This window comes from Mauremys mutica, chromosome 12, assembly GCF_020497125.1.
Source record: "Mauremys mutica isolate MM-2020 ecotype Southern chromosome 12, ASM2049712v1, whole genome shotgun sequence".
NCBI lineage: Eukaryota > Metazoa > Chordata > Testudines > Geoemydidae > Mauremys > Mauremys mutica.
The window spans coordinates 29,027,911-29,042,065 of NC_059083.1; the positions used below are offsets into that span (position 1 = coordinate 29,027,911).

At 53.4% G+C, this 14,155-nt stretch overlaps 1 protein-coding gene across 1 annotated transcript in view; it reads right to left on the reverse strand.

Annotated features, from left to right (window-relative positions):
• Positions 1 to 1,934: 1,934 nt before the first annotated feature.
• LOC123346661 (tripartite motif-containing protein 10-like) overlaps positions 1,935 to 14,155 on the reverse strand; it is a 58,126-nt gene continuing 45,905 nt past the window's right edge. Inside the window, exons 3-7 of the mRNA XM_044984136.1 lie at positions 5,596 to 5,691; positions 4,799 to 5,029; positions 4,477 to 4,499; positions 3,553 to 3,585; positions 1,935 to 2,169 (exon numbers count right to left, since the gene is read on the reverse strand). Coding sequence (XP_044840071.1) covers positions 1,935 to 2,169; positions 3,553 to 3,585; positions 4,477 to 4,499; positions 4,799 to 5,029; positions 5,596 to 5,691 — 618 coding nt within the window. The remainder of the gene's footprint in view (positions 2,170 to 3,552; positions 3,586 to 4,476; positions 4,500 to 4,798; positions 5,030 to 5,595; positions 5,692 to 14,155) is intronic.

A 14,155-nucleotide genomic window follows, 5' to 3' on the forward strand; every position in this document is an offset into this window, starting at 1 on the left:
CGTGTCCCCTGGACAGGCTGGGAGACTTGCCCACTATGGAGAGCCCCTGACACTCCGCCTGCCCTGGACATGGGTACGGGGGGCTGTGAGAGCAGCCTCCGGCCCATGTGCCCGCTCTCCAGGATGTGGCATCCTGGGGAGGTGGAGGGTACAGGGCCCCCCAGTGCAGCCTGGCCTACCTGGGTGGTGGCCCCGGTTCTGGCTTCAGGCCTGGCCAGGGGGCAGGGCCTCTGGGAAAGAGGAGCAGGGGTGGGGCCTTTGAGAGGGGCCAGGACTGGAAAGAGGCTGGCGCCGCGGGCAGGGGCTGCGCTACACAGGGAGGAGCTGATCAGTTGCCCTGCCCAAAGCACAGACACTGTTCATGACACTCCATGCCTGCCCGAGGCTTGCAGTGCAGTGCAGGGGGAAGGGGAACGTGGCACCCTGCCCTCAAACTATGCCCATGTCAAAAAGTGTCCTGAACATCCCACTTTTAAAAGTGTGTGTGTGGCAGGGAGTGGGGGGGTGGGGGGGACATGGGCTCCTGGATCCACTGAATCTGTTATTTTTAGGGCTGTGTGTGTCGTGATCGCTGTCAGTTTGATTGGTAACTTTAGCTACAATCTCATGAAGATGTTTTCTCTGGAATTTTCTCATAATTTAAAGACAATCTCCACCTGCAAACTCACCCAGTCTGGGGGCTCCTAGGGGTTCCCCGCTTTTTCTCTCCAGTGCAGACGGCAGAGTGTCTGGAGGGGGAAAGGATAAGAGAGGTGAGATTTCAGACTTTCATACTTATAACAGCGTCCCCACTCTGTAACTTTTATAATTATGACAGAGAAACAGACAGAGACACTCAGTTATTTAATATAGAAAGGTCTGAAACCGTCTCTTTCCTCTCTCATTCAGGCATCTCCCAGCAATGGAACCAACGTCCTTGCAGCCTCACAACCATCCCAGGACAGACAATCTGCAACTGAGATTTACTTTTCCCCTCCTCATCCCCTCCCACCCTTCAGACTCCAGTTGGTTTGTCTCATTCACTTACGGCCTTGTGTCATAACGTAGACTCAGATCATACAAAGACTTTGGCATAAAAATAACTTTACCCACTTGGGTCCCTTTGACACTACAGGGAGCAACATGAAGGGGCCCCCATCCTCCACAGGCAGATATAGGAATAATAATAAATTCATTTCATAAATGTGGAAACTGAGGCAGGGGAAGGTTGACTCTATGGGCCAGATTCACCCCAATGCTGGCAAAAGGAGAGAGGGGAGGGGCCATTTGTGACTCTGCTGTTCAGTGGCTGCAGGGGCTGGTGCAGACCTTGGCACAGGCAGAGGAAGTTCTGAACCAGCCAGAGCTACATCCCTGTGACAATGGCCCCCGTGTGTCTTGCCCAGCGTGCAGAGTGTCAGAGGCCCAGCTTTACACGGCCCATGTCGCTCTGTCCCTCGTCCACCTGCTCCTTCTTCCACCCGCCCTCACCACCCCCACCCCATTCCCAGCCCTCTCAGGAACACGCCTTGTGCCTGCAGCTGCTGGGGAGGAAGCACAAGGGGCTCCTGTGCTGGAGACATGGCAGGTGGGTGAATGGCTGGTTTGGGGAGGCCAGTCGTCCCCTCCAAGTCCCGACCTTTCTACTGAAGCTACTTCCATGCTCACTGGAGCCCACCCAGACCCATTGTAGCCGCTAGCTCCTGCCCAGCACACCCAGCCCATGGAGTGTCGGCCAGCTCCAGCCTTCCCAGTCACAGAGCACCAGGGGGCCGGGACGCAGGGGCCGCGCTGCCAGACCCGACCCCGGCCACTCCTCCCTCTGCAGCCGCCAGGCCCAGTGAAGGGCCAAGAGCAGCCTGCTGCACATAGCTAGGAGGGGGCCTGAGCTGGGCTGGAGCGTGTGCGGGGCCACCCATGTCTTTTTGGGGAAGCGATGCCTTCCCCTGCCTTCGTTACCTGCCGCCCATGGCTGGAGGATTCCTCACTGTGTGGGAGGAGCTTTCTCCTTCCCCACAGCCCATTGGCTCAGCACAGCTGCCATCCAGTACCAGAGCAGAGTGATGGGCTGGGTCCAGCTTTAACAGACAGCCTCTCATTTCTGGTCTATATCTTGGATGGCGACTTTTAGGTCCTAGGGCCTGGTTCTCAGAGGAGTGGGGCACCTGCATTGACTCCACCTGCAGCTCTCTACATGGGACAGAGAAACGTAGCTGCCCCAAATTAGTCCATTTTGCTAACTGGGGCCCGAATGTTCTGACCTTCAATAAATCATGAATTCATGTGAGCCATCCCGACTCCTGGGCCCCTGCTACATCTGCTCCATTTGTCTGCTTTCCACTGTTTGTTATGCTAAGTATTGAGAATGCTACAAGGGTCATTTCTTATGCAGCAGTTTGGACAGACCAAGATTGTGTGTTTGCACTGACTGACTCGGCTTTGGCCTGGTGAGCAGTTTTCTGGATGTAAGGGAAGTGTTGCCTTAAGTGACCTTGTTATGAAGCGATGTGTTCATAAGTTGCTCTGTAGGACAAAGATGTTTTGATCACACGAAGAGGTTAAAGACAACACCCCCCCAAAATGTACTGTCCAGGAGCAGTTAGCAAACTCCAAAAACTGCGATATGGAGACAAGCTTGAAAGTGACCTGGGCATAATCAGTGGTAAGAAATAAGGATTATTATGTCATGGAGATCAGCAGGGAGCCTTGCAGCTCTCAGCTGCTGCTGGCAGCGGGCCCTCAGCAGTTCCTAGCTGCAGCAGATGCCTCGGAGCTCCCAACTGCTGTGGGGGGTGGGGAGGGGTAGGGGACCCCAGAGTCCCCAGTCACTGTGGGTGCTGGACCCTCCTTCTTCCCTATTTTGTCAGGGATATTTTTAGTAAAAATCACGGACAGGTCACAGGCTTCCGTGAAGTTTTGTTTATTGCTCGGGACCTTTCTGTGATTTTTACTAAAAAAATCTGAGCTGAAATCTGAATCTTAATAATATTTCAATCAGAAAAGAGAACAACAACATGAACATAGCTTGGACATCCAAAGACCTGCCAATTAGGAAGTTCATGTATGTGTATTGTATGAGCTATATACGCTATTTAATATTCATAACACTCAAAGATGATTGGAAAAGAACTAATACATACATCATTTGGACACGTATAATATGTCAGACATTGTAAGGGGTTCTCGGAGCTTCATAGGAGAAATTCACTGTGACCTGCCTGTGGCCCAGGAGAAGATAATTGGCTAGTTCTTCTTTCTGTATGTCTGTCATTTCTTACTTTAAGAGTAACTGTAATGGCAAGGCAGGCTTTTGGTAGAAACAAAGGTTTGAATCAATCAATCAGGGTGACTTGGACCCCAAGTGTGTGACATTCTCACCCAAGAATTAAAGAGAAGCATCATCTAACTATGAACCAATTGCCAAGAGCCATTCTCCTCCCACAGCCACAAAAGCTTTTCCCAATTTCCTCTCTAGATCCCTTCTAGGTACCTTTGAACTTCCTCAGAGGCTCCATGAGAGCAAGAGTTTTCTGGGACAAATCGCTGAGTCTCTTTTCCAGTTCAGGAGAAATCTCCTCTGGCTGCTGGAACTTCCCCTTCTCACACCTGGAGAGAAACAGTTTCACATGGTTACATTTTACTTAGTGACACTTTATAATTTGTTGTCAGTGAAAGTTGCTGCTCTAATGGGCCTGGAGTTAGAATTCCTCTGCTTCTCCCAGCCTCAGAGCAGGTGTAGTTCACGCTCTGCCAGTCAAACCTTCACTCTGAAGATCCCATTTAACTCTGGCCTGGAGAGACCAGCTCTGGGGATAAAAGGGGAATTGAGTCTCCATGGCCAATTCGCTCCTTGGCCTCCATGCTCTGAGGGACAGGAGGTTCCCAGGTGAAGTGCTGTAGAAATCTGCCTCTAGGAACTAGACTGAGACACCAACTATCCCTTCCCCAGCTCATTCCACACAGGTCTCCAAACAGCCCTCAGATGGGGAAAGGCTCTTGAAAACTACTGCCCTGGGCTGAATAGTGACCAGGACCCAGCAGTGACAGGCCCATAGTCCATCCCCACAATCCTGATGCAGCCAGTCCCCCAGGGATGTGACATCTCAAGGAAATACTTGAGGTCAGTCCTTCCCACTGACTGGAGAATTCCAGAGTCTTCTATAAAAGGGTGAAAACATCAGGATAAAGTTCATTTGAGAATGTTGTGTCCAACACATGACCTTCCCCACACATTTTGGCAGGGATGGTGTCCCTGGCCTGTTTGCCAGAAGCTGGGAATAAGCAACAGGGGATGGATCACTTGATGATTCCCTGTTCTGTTCATTCCCTCTGGGGCACCTGACACTGAGCACCATCCGAAGACAAGCTGCTGGGCTACGTGGACCTTTGATCTGACCCAGTATGGCCATTCTTGTGCTGTAGATTCATGTGGAGATGTGGTGCAAGCTCTTTCCCAGCATTGTGAAGTGTAAGGGGGAGTGAGAAAGAGACACATACCTGGACAAGGTGCTTCTGATGTCCTGGAGAGAAAGAGAGAGAATTTCAGGCCCACCTGACACACACTTCAAATTCCAAAGAAGGGATTTTGCAAGTATGGGGAAGAGAGGCTCTGTCCTGGTCCCAGAGCCAAGGTAATGAGTCTTTTCTATTTCTAGTGTCAATGTGTCTGCGACTTTGTCATGAACAATAGTCATTCACATTTCAATAATGCACACATGGAGTTACTCTGTGATCTCTGACTGCTGGACACTTGTACCCATGTTTTAGGAGCTCTCCTGTCCCTGTGTTGGGATCTGGAGTATTTCTAACTCAGTCTCACCTGCAGGAATTCACTTGCTGGCTTCTGACACTTCCCCTCCAGCTCACTGATCAGGTTACTGAGATGGGAAATTTCCTCAGAGACTTTGGTGATATTTTCATTCTGTATCTTCGTTATCTCCTCCTCCAGCTTTTCCAGCTGGGCCAGCAGGAGCTCCTCTTGTTTCTCCAGGAATTGGTGCAGTTGCTGAAAATCAGCTACAATTTGCTGCCTCTTCTTTTCTATCTGTTTCTGTAAAGCAACAGGGAAAGGGCTGGTCAGGGACATGGAGGCAGCCTAGAGCGGGAGGAGGGGATCCTTTCATTGAGTGCTGAGTGTGCAGGAGGGAAAACTTCTTTGTAACCCTTAAGGTTTCTGACACTTGACTCTACCCTGTAGTTACCAGGAAAAAGTTTCCCTCACACCTTTTTCCATTTCTCCCCGTGTCTCTAAAAAGGAATGTTTTCACATCTGACCTAGTTAAAACTTTGCATTATCAATGAACCCTGAGCATGAAGATCCTGAGCAGCAGGAGTCAGGAATCAGCATTACACTGATAGAAGTTCCCAGGGGGTGGGGGAGGAAAATAAAATGATTTAATAATGCAAGAAATGACACAGACACAGGCAAAGCCACTAGAAATTAATTCATTCACTGGAATGGAAGGAAGTCTAGATTCTGCACATGAATCTAACAGAGAAAAATCCATGATCATGGAGAAACAGACATGCCCACATTCACCAATGCCACAGAGGAATCTGCCTACAAACAGACCTCTCACCACAAGTCTTTGCACATCAGTAACAAGAGGCACCTACCATATACTTCGGGCTTTTCTCCTCTCTAGTCACTTTAGATCCCAGCAGCTTTTCTCTCTCCTCCCTCAGAGTCTTCAAATGAGCCTGGATTTTTTCCTGTAGAAACAGATATGATTTGGGACGTTTTATTTCGAGTTTGAGAGGGGTGCGTAGGGGGATATTTTCCCACACAAATCCAATTTAACTGTTGGTCCTAATAGGTTCATGACATCAGAGTCACCAAGGAAAAGAAATCTAAGAATGAAGACTGGGGATGTGTCATATTCTGGCTTGTTATCAATTCAGGTTCAGTCTTTTTAGTAACTGGAGAAAGACATGAATTATCCAAGCTTGCCTGGTATTTATTAATTCATTCGTATTACAGAACAGAACAGGAAAATGGGAACACATGGTGGTGAATCACTACATTTAATTTTGAAAAGATCAAACTACCAAAGAGATAAATCCCAGTAACCTCGTCTCCCTGCTTGGCCTGGGAGTTTTATCAGGGCGTCTGTCCCTTTTAATGGCCTCACTTCATCATTGCTCAGGGCTGCTGCTGGAGTGGCAGCATGGCCTAGTGGTGTGGTTGCTCAACTTGGGAGATCTAAGTTCTATTCCCAACTCCGGAACTCCACCACCGCGAACGGCGATGGTGAAGTCGACAGGGGAGCCGCGGACGTCGATCCCGCGCCGTGAGGACGGGTAAGTACTTCGAACAAAGGTACTTCGACTTCAGCTACGCTATTCGCATAGCTGAAGTTGCGTACCTTAGATCGAAACTCCCTCCCCCCCAGTGTAGACCAGGCCTTGGAGTTGGTCTGGCAACCTCCACCTTTTCATGTTCTCTTTGTGTGTGTATATGTATATACAATCTTATATATACAATCTTCCTACTGTATGTTCCACTCGATGCATCTGATGAAGTGGGTTCTAGCCCCTGAAAGCTTATGCCCAAATAAATGTGTTAGTCTCTAAGGCCTGGTCTACACCAGGGGGAGGGGTTGATGTAAGATATGCAACTTCAGCTACGGGAATAGCGTAGCTGAAGTCGAAGTATCTTATTTTGATTTACCTCCCATCCTCACGGCGCGGGATCGATGGCCGCGGTTCCCCCTGTGGACTCTGCTACCGCCACTCGCCCTGGTGGAGTTCCGGAGTCGACAGGAGCGCGTTCGGGGATCGATATATTGCGTCTAGATGAGACGCGATATATCAATCCCCGATAAACCGATCGCTACACGCTGATCCGGTGGGTAGTGTAGACATCCCTAAGGTGCCACAAGTACTCCACGTTCTTTTTGTGAATACAGACTAACACGGCTACTACTCTGAAACATGTGAGCTCTGTCTCAAACCAGGCATGAAGAAGTTTGATCCTCTTCACAGAAGATTTGCAGAGGCTCCTGGTGTTCCCCACACACCCGTTCCCTTCCTGCTCCCTTCACTGCCTCTAATCCCAGCTGTTTCTATCTCCTTCACCAGCTGCCTGTTTGGCCTGAGGTTTCTATGTTGCACCATTTCTCTTTACTAAGGGCCAGTGGCAGATTAACACGCAGGGCCACTGAGTCCCGGCCAATCTTGGGCCCAAGGGCAGGGCTGTCTGTACCCACATGCAAAGGACGCAGCTGTGTAGGGCACCAGGAAATTTGGGGCACCACATTTCCTGGTGCCCAACACCGCTGCGTGGTGCTCCAGCCCCTGCCCAGCCTGTTCAGCATGGCCCTGCCACAGCGCCGCCTCTTCCCACCCCTGCTCTGCTCTAGCCCCGCCCCACTCCACCCATTCCCCAAAGCCCCCACCCCTGCTCTGCCTCTTCCTGCCCCAGCTCCCCTGAGGACTGCAGCAGGGGGCGGCCTGCACTCACCCAGCGGCAGGAAGTGGAGCACCCCGGCCCCAACCCGCTCCACTGGCCGTGCTGGGGGGTGTTTCCCCCTTGACCCCTAAAGCCAGCCCCTCCCACGGAGGCCTGGGGCCCACACAGCCCCCACCCCCACCCCAGGAAGACCGCGTAGGGAACCAAAATGGCTAGGGACAGCCCTGCCTGGGAGTGTTGGAACTTGTGTAGAAGCTGGGAGGGCAACAACCACAAGATCTGTGGCCCTGTCCCCTGCTCTTCCTTTTCTCCCAAGGGCCCTCCCCCCAGCCAGGCTGGAAATGAGAGCCAGGCCACAGTGAGAGCCCCTCAGGGAGCCCAGGCAACTGTGGGGAGCCTCGGACCCTTCATTTGCCCTGGGTGGGGGACTGGAGGGCCTGAGAGCAGCCTCTGGCCCATGTGCTGCCCAGGGCATCTGGAGGGCCTGGTCTCCCTGGGTAGCTCTTAGGTGCCTTCTTGGAGGGGGAGGGGGAGTGGGTAGATGAGGATCGGGGGCAGGGTCCCATGGTGATGGAGGGACTAAGGCCCACCTCAGTCCCTCCCCCACCAGGAGAAGGCACTGATGTCACAGCCCCTGCTGCTCCGTGCCTACCCAAAGCTAAAGAGACAACATGTGGTGGAGGCATGTGCCCCCAGATGTATTGGGATGCCTGTGACAGGGACACCCAACAGCAAGGAGGCAGCATTTCCCCTGGCAGTAGCACTGCCCCTGTCGGTCGTGGAGGGAGGAAGAAAACAGCAGAGTGGCTCACTGCCAGCTGAGCCCTTTCCCCACCACATGGGGCGAGGTGGCTGAGGACCCCAGAACAGTAGTTCTTGGAGTGACCACCCTATTGAGATCCGTGGGGCAGTTACCTCTTCCCAGAGCTATTGGCTCAGGCTCTCTGCAGACTCAGGCACACAGCACTCTGTCAGTGAGGCTTGAATGTTATAACTCACTCAAACTTTTCTTTTCAATCCTATGGGCTAGAAAATTACTTTTTGTTGTGGATTTTTTTATTATGAAACCTGAAGTTCTGTTTTAATCATGTGACTCCAGAGGTGGGTCCCTAGGGAAGAACCCATAGTACCAGTGCTTAAACCCACTCCTGTAGACATGTTCCATCAGGGGTGAAAGATTCTTCCTAAAATTGGAGGTGCCACGAGGCCCTGCCCCCTCTGTGGCCCTGCCCTGCCTGCCTCTTCCCCAAATGCCCTGTACCCGGCCAACCCAGAAGCTGGAGCTGAGTTGCGGAGCCCAGGTCCCTCCATCTGCCCTGGGTTCGGGGGATCCGAGAACAGCCCGCAGCCCATGGCCTGGGTGTGGCTCTTTGGCTCCTGAGTCCCATCCCCCACCCGGGCTAAGCTGGAAGCTGGAGCTGGGTCAGAAGAAGAGCTGCACTGGCACCTCTGGGGAGCCATGGACCCTCAGCCTGCCCTGGGCAGGTAGAGAGTCTGCGGCTCCCCACAGATGCCTGGGCTCCCTGGGCTTACTCAGGCCGGGCTCCAGCTTCCAACCTGGGTGGGGCCTTAGGGGGAAGAGGAGAGGCAGGGAGCCGGGCTGTGGGGAAAAGTGGGAGAGCCATGACCCCTTGGCCCTCTCTGTTCCAGAGCCCGTCTGTTCCATGCAGCCGAGTGGGGGGTGATTTGTTCATGACTCATGTGAATGCCCTGCTGGCAGTGCCTCCCTGCATCTTGCTTCAGTCCTGTGTGCGATTAAAGTGCCTCACACAGAGCTCTAGTGCCCACCTCTCCCTAATGAACAATGTGGGGTTGATAGGCTGGGTGCCATCCGTGGCCAGGGCTCCCTGCACCTGCCCAGAGGAAGGAGCCTGCAGGGCAGAGATTTAGGTGGAGCCAGAGAACAGGGGAGAAAATCTGGGAAACTGGGAGATTCTGTGGCTCTGAGTGACTGAGTCTGAAAAGGGAAGGATTGAATTAACCTGGATCCAGAGTGTGTCCTACCTTGTATTTCTCGGCATCATCATCCATGAGCAGCACCGTGTGAGATCTGTGCTGGGGGGATCTCTCACAAACCACACACACGGCTTCCCCGTCCTCTTCACAGAACAGATCCAGGGCTTTGCCGTGTCTCTCACACAGAGTCTCTTTTCCTGGTTTGAAATCCAGTTGTTTGATTTTTTCCACTCTATTTCCTAGCTGATAGTTATTCCGGAGAGACCCTTTCCAGATTTGGGCTCTGCAGCTGGGGCAGCACAAAGGGTCAGAGCCCAGCTCTGTCCATGTCTCACAGCGCTGAGTGATGCAGCCTCGGCAGAAGTTGTGCCCACACTCTGTGATCACTGGGTCCGTCAGATATTCCAGGCAGATGGGACAGTAGGTTTCCTCTTGGATTTCCCGTACAGGAGTCGCTGAGGCCATGGCTGCTGGGATCTCTGGGCTTCTGTTCTCTCTGCACCAGAAATGGTTTTGCTGATCATGGGCAGACCCTGTCCCACCTCTTATCAGCTGCACCGGTGCAGAATGAGGTGAAGAGAAAGGAGAGGCCGGGAGGTGGAGCAGGAGAAAGATAAGGAAAGAAGGAAGCAGGAACTACACAGGCCAGGAGGGGGGTGTAAAGGAGCAGAAAGGGAAGGGAAGGAAAAGGTGGGACGGATACAAACAAGATCACAACAACTCAAACTCAGGGTCTTTCTACACAGCACGTGTCCAGGCGGGGGTCAGGCAGGACTGTCCTCGTGCAGCTGCCCCCAGGGCAGGTGTAACGACAGAAACATGAACCGCTCCAGATTCGCTACTTTGGCTGCACTGAGCATGGGCACCCGAACTGAGCATGCCCAGTAACCTTCGCTGTCGCCGCTGCACTGAGCATGCGCACCCGAACTGAGCATGCCCAGTAACCTTCGCTGTCGCCGCTGCCCTCTCTCTGCCCTCACTTCTACTTAGGATTTGCTGCCTCCTCTTTGGGGGGGTTTAAAAAGCTCAAGGGGGCAAATCGCAGCGGGGGGGCTGCCAGGGTCTGAGCGGGGGACAGAAATTTACTGGCCAGAGGGGTTCAAGCTGCTGTCGGCAGCGGCAGGAGAGAGGCTGAAGGGGAAAAATGGCGGGGGGGGAGCCGCGGTTAAGCCGGGGGGGGGGGGGGGAGACGCTGCCAGACCCTGTGCGGGGACAAAGCCCCCGATTAGGGAGGAGGGGGGGGGGGACAGTGGCCCCTCGGGATGAGCCACCTGCTGCGCTCGCAGATCTGGGGGTGTCGGGGCTGGGGGGGGGGAGCACAGGCTGTTTTCAGTTCTGCCGCGTGTCAGCCCCGGAGCAGGGGGCGGGTTCCTGGGGCTGGGTCTTAAAGGCACAGGCAGCCCGATTCCCAGACTGTCAAAGCTCAGACACCGCAGCTCCTCTCGATCCTATACAAGTGCTGCGGGGCTGTTACTGCTCCAGCCAGGAGACTGAATGCGGGGAAATATTGTACAGACGCCCCCTCCCTTCCTCCAACTCTGCCTCTCACATTGTGACTATGGAAAAGTGTCTTCTGTCAGTTTCTATGTCTATATGAAATCACTGCAGCTCCTTTCTCTTATACAACGTGCTGATTTGGTAACTCCCTCCCAGAGCCCAAATGTCTGTACCCCCTCCTGTACCCGAATCCCCTGCCCCAGGTCAGAGCCTGCACCCCTCACTCAAACTCCCCATAGCCTGCAACCCTCCTGCACCACCAACTCCATCCTAGAGCCTGCACCCCAAACAGGGCTGGATTAACCTTTTGTGGGCCCGGTGCTAAACATATTTGTGGGTTCCCATGGGGGAAATGGGGACATGGGGCAGGGGGGCAGAGTCCTCAGAGCGAGGGGCTGGCCGGGGGCAATGGGAGATGAGTCATGGCACGGCAGGGACAGCCCCACTCCACCCAGCCCAGTACAAGGGCACTGTTTACAAACCGGGAGCTGCCAGACCCACGCTGTCCAGCCCAGCCCTGCACTGCCATTGTGCTTCTTCCCCTTGTGGGTGGGCCCATGCTGCACCATGCTACCCCCTGCCCAGCACCCCCCTGGCTCCCTACACCCAGTGCCACACCACCCAGAGACCTCCACAAGCCCCCTGCCCAGCACCCCTCTGACTCGCTATGCCCAGTGCTGCACCATCCAGAGACCCCCACAAACTCCCCTGCCCAGTGCCCTCCCAGTTCACTCCCCCACCCACTCAGAACCCCCCCACAGATCCTCTCACTGACCAGTGCCCCCCAGCTGAAGACCCCCCACAGCCCTCCCACAACTGCACAGTGCCCCGCCCCTTTCCACCCAGAGCCCCCCTACAGATCCCCTCACTGCCCAGTGCCCCCCACCACAACTGCACAGTGCCCCGCACAGACCCCTCACACTTCCCAGCGCCCACACACACACACACACACACACATCTTCCCCACTAACAGCCCCACAACACACAGATCTCCCCACCCCCAGTGCCCAGCACCTACCCAGACCCACTAGAGACCTACTCTCCTACACCCTAACCCCCAGTCAGGCTGCCAGGCTGAGGTGGCAGCGCAGCCAGAGCTGGTCCTGGGGCAGGATAACTCTGGCCTCTTGGGAGTGGTGGAAGCAGCCAGGCTGGAGCAGGAGCAGAGCCTACCCGGGCCAGGCTCTCTCAGGACCCAGCTGAGCCTCCCCCCTCCCCGACTGTTCCCTGTGAGTGGCTGAGACTGGCCCAGCCTCTGCACCAGTCCCAGGTGGCTCTTCCCCCAGGGAGGCAGGTGGGGCCACACAGGTCCCAGGCAGTGGAGACAGCTCAGAGCTGGAGCAGTGCTGGGAAGTGGGCAGATCCCTGAGACGTGACTCCCGAGATCCTACCCAGCCCACCCACATCCATTGGCCCCGTGGCCAGCAGCCTTGCAGAGCACACACCTCTCTCTCTCCCTGCTTTCCTATCACCAGTTCTGTTACTACAGGAATGAAATCGAGACATCTCGTAAAACAGCTAGTTCCACATTGTTCTTCAAACCTCAGATCATTGAAATGCAGCTTTGCATTTGAGATACTATATGACTGTAGTACACTTTGCACTGCCTGCATCTACACTGACATCAGGAGAGGAGAAGAGGACAAGACTGTCCCTAGCATATATGATTTTAAAGAAAGGTGAGACACACCCACCCACTATCAATACAACAAGAAGGGAGAACAGTAGCTGGTGCCAAGAGAGAAGATGCAATGAAACCCTTCTGTACCCACAACTGATGTCTGAAAAGCATCAGTCACTCTGCAGATCAAAGAAAGAAAGAGCAGCCAGTTTCAGACAGATAGGATCCTTATGACCTATATAGGAGAAGTGCACTTCCCTATAGCAGTTTCCCAACATAGTTTTCTTATGGATTTATTTATTAAGCAAAAATTAAGATTAGGAGTCTGATTTAAATTATGTACATTTTCAGTGTTAGTTAACTGTGGAACTATTGCAGCTACTTTTCTTTTACTCCTGCCTTCATAAAAAGCTACAGAGTTTTAACAGATAATTACAAAGACTAAAGTACATGCTTTAATATAATTAGGACCGGGCAACCCAAGATGAAAACTACACTGTAGAAGAGTCCTACAACCAGGTATTTGAGGCCAATCCCTTTATCAATGGAATCCTCACCAAAATATGAGGAAGGAGAAGAGTCACCCTCAAACTTTTGACAATAGCTCAAGGTCAGACACTAAGAAGACCAGCACCATTCATATTCTGGTTTTGGATAAAATACTTGATCTTGCCTACATTATAGAAACCTTCCTCTCTCCAAGTCTACACCCCACTATGCCCTTTAGCAATAAAGTAACCATTAAACAAGTTCTGAATCAGTCGTCTTTCTTCCCAATTTAGTTTTAACAATAAAGCTGCAATGTAAGTAGCTATGGGAGAAGACAGTGCAACTACTAGGTATTGGTGGGGGAAAAGTGTGCTAGTAATATCCTGGATATACTGGCAGGGCCGGCTTTAGGCCAATTCAACCAATTCCCCTGAATCGGGCCCTGCCCCTAAGAGGGTCCCGCGCCCAAGCCCCGGTTCGGTGTATTGGCAAGAGTCGGTGCACTATACCAGGGTGGCCCGGCTTCTCCAGGGGACAATTTAAAGGGCATGGGGGCCCTTTAAATTGCCACCACAGCCACACTGCTGGAGCCCTGGGGTAGGACTGTGGGGATCTGTGGGCTACTTACAAAGTCCGTGGTTCCCGTTGCTTCTATCGTCCCAGCCCTTTAAATAGCCACTGGAGCCCCGCCGCTTCCCCAGGGCTCCGGCAGCTATGTACATGGCCAGGGCCGTGGAAGTGGGGGAGCCCCAGGCGGCTGCTGCTACCCTGGTGGGGGAGGGAGGAGGAGGAGGGAGCACTTACCATACCGGGTGGTCTGTACCCCCTGTACCTGCACCCCCTGCCCTATCTCCAGCCAACCCCTGCCGCACCCCCCTATGGCCCTGCTTGAAGCCAGCCAGCCCACCCCACCCTACCCCACACACCCCTGTCTCCAGCCATTGCTGCACCCCTTGCCCTGCCTGCAGCCAGCCCCATGTCCACTGCTGCCCTGCAATTCCCTGGGCAGTAACCCTGCATACCTGCTTCAATGATGGGAGAAGAGAGCAGCTGGTACCCACACATGTGCACACCCTAGGGTGACCAGACAGCAAGTGTGAAAAATCGGGATGGGGTGTAGCCCTTCTGCCCCTCTGAGTTGGCAGCAACAAGGGCCGGGTTCAGTATCCAGGGATTCCGTTTCAATAACACAATGCAAAACC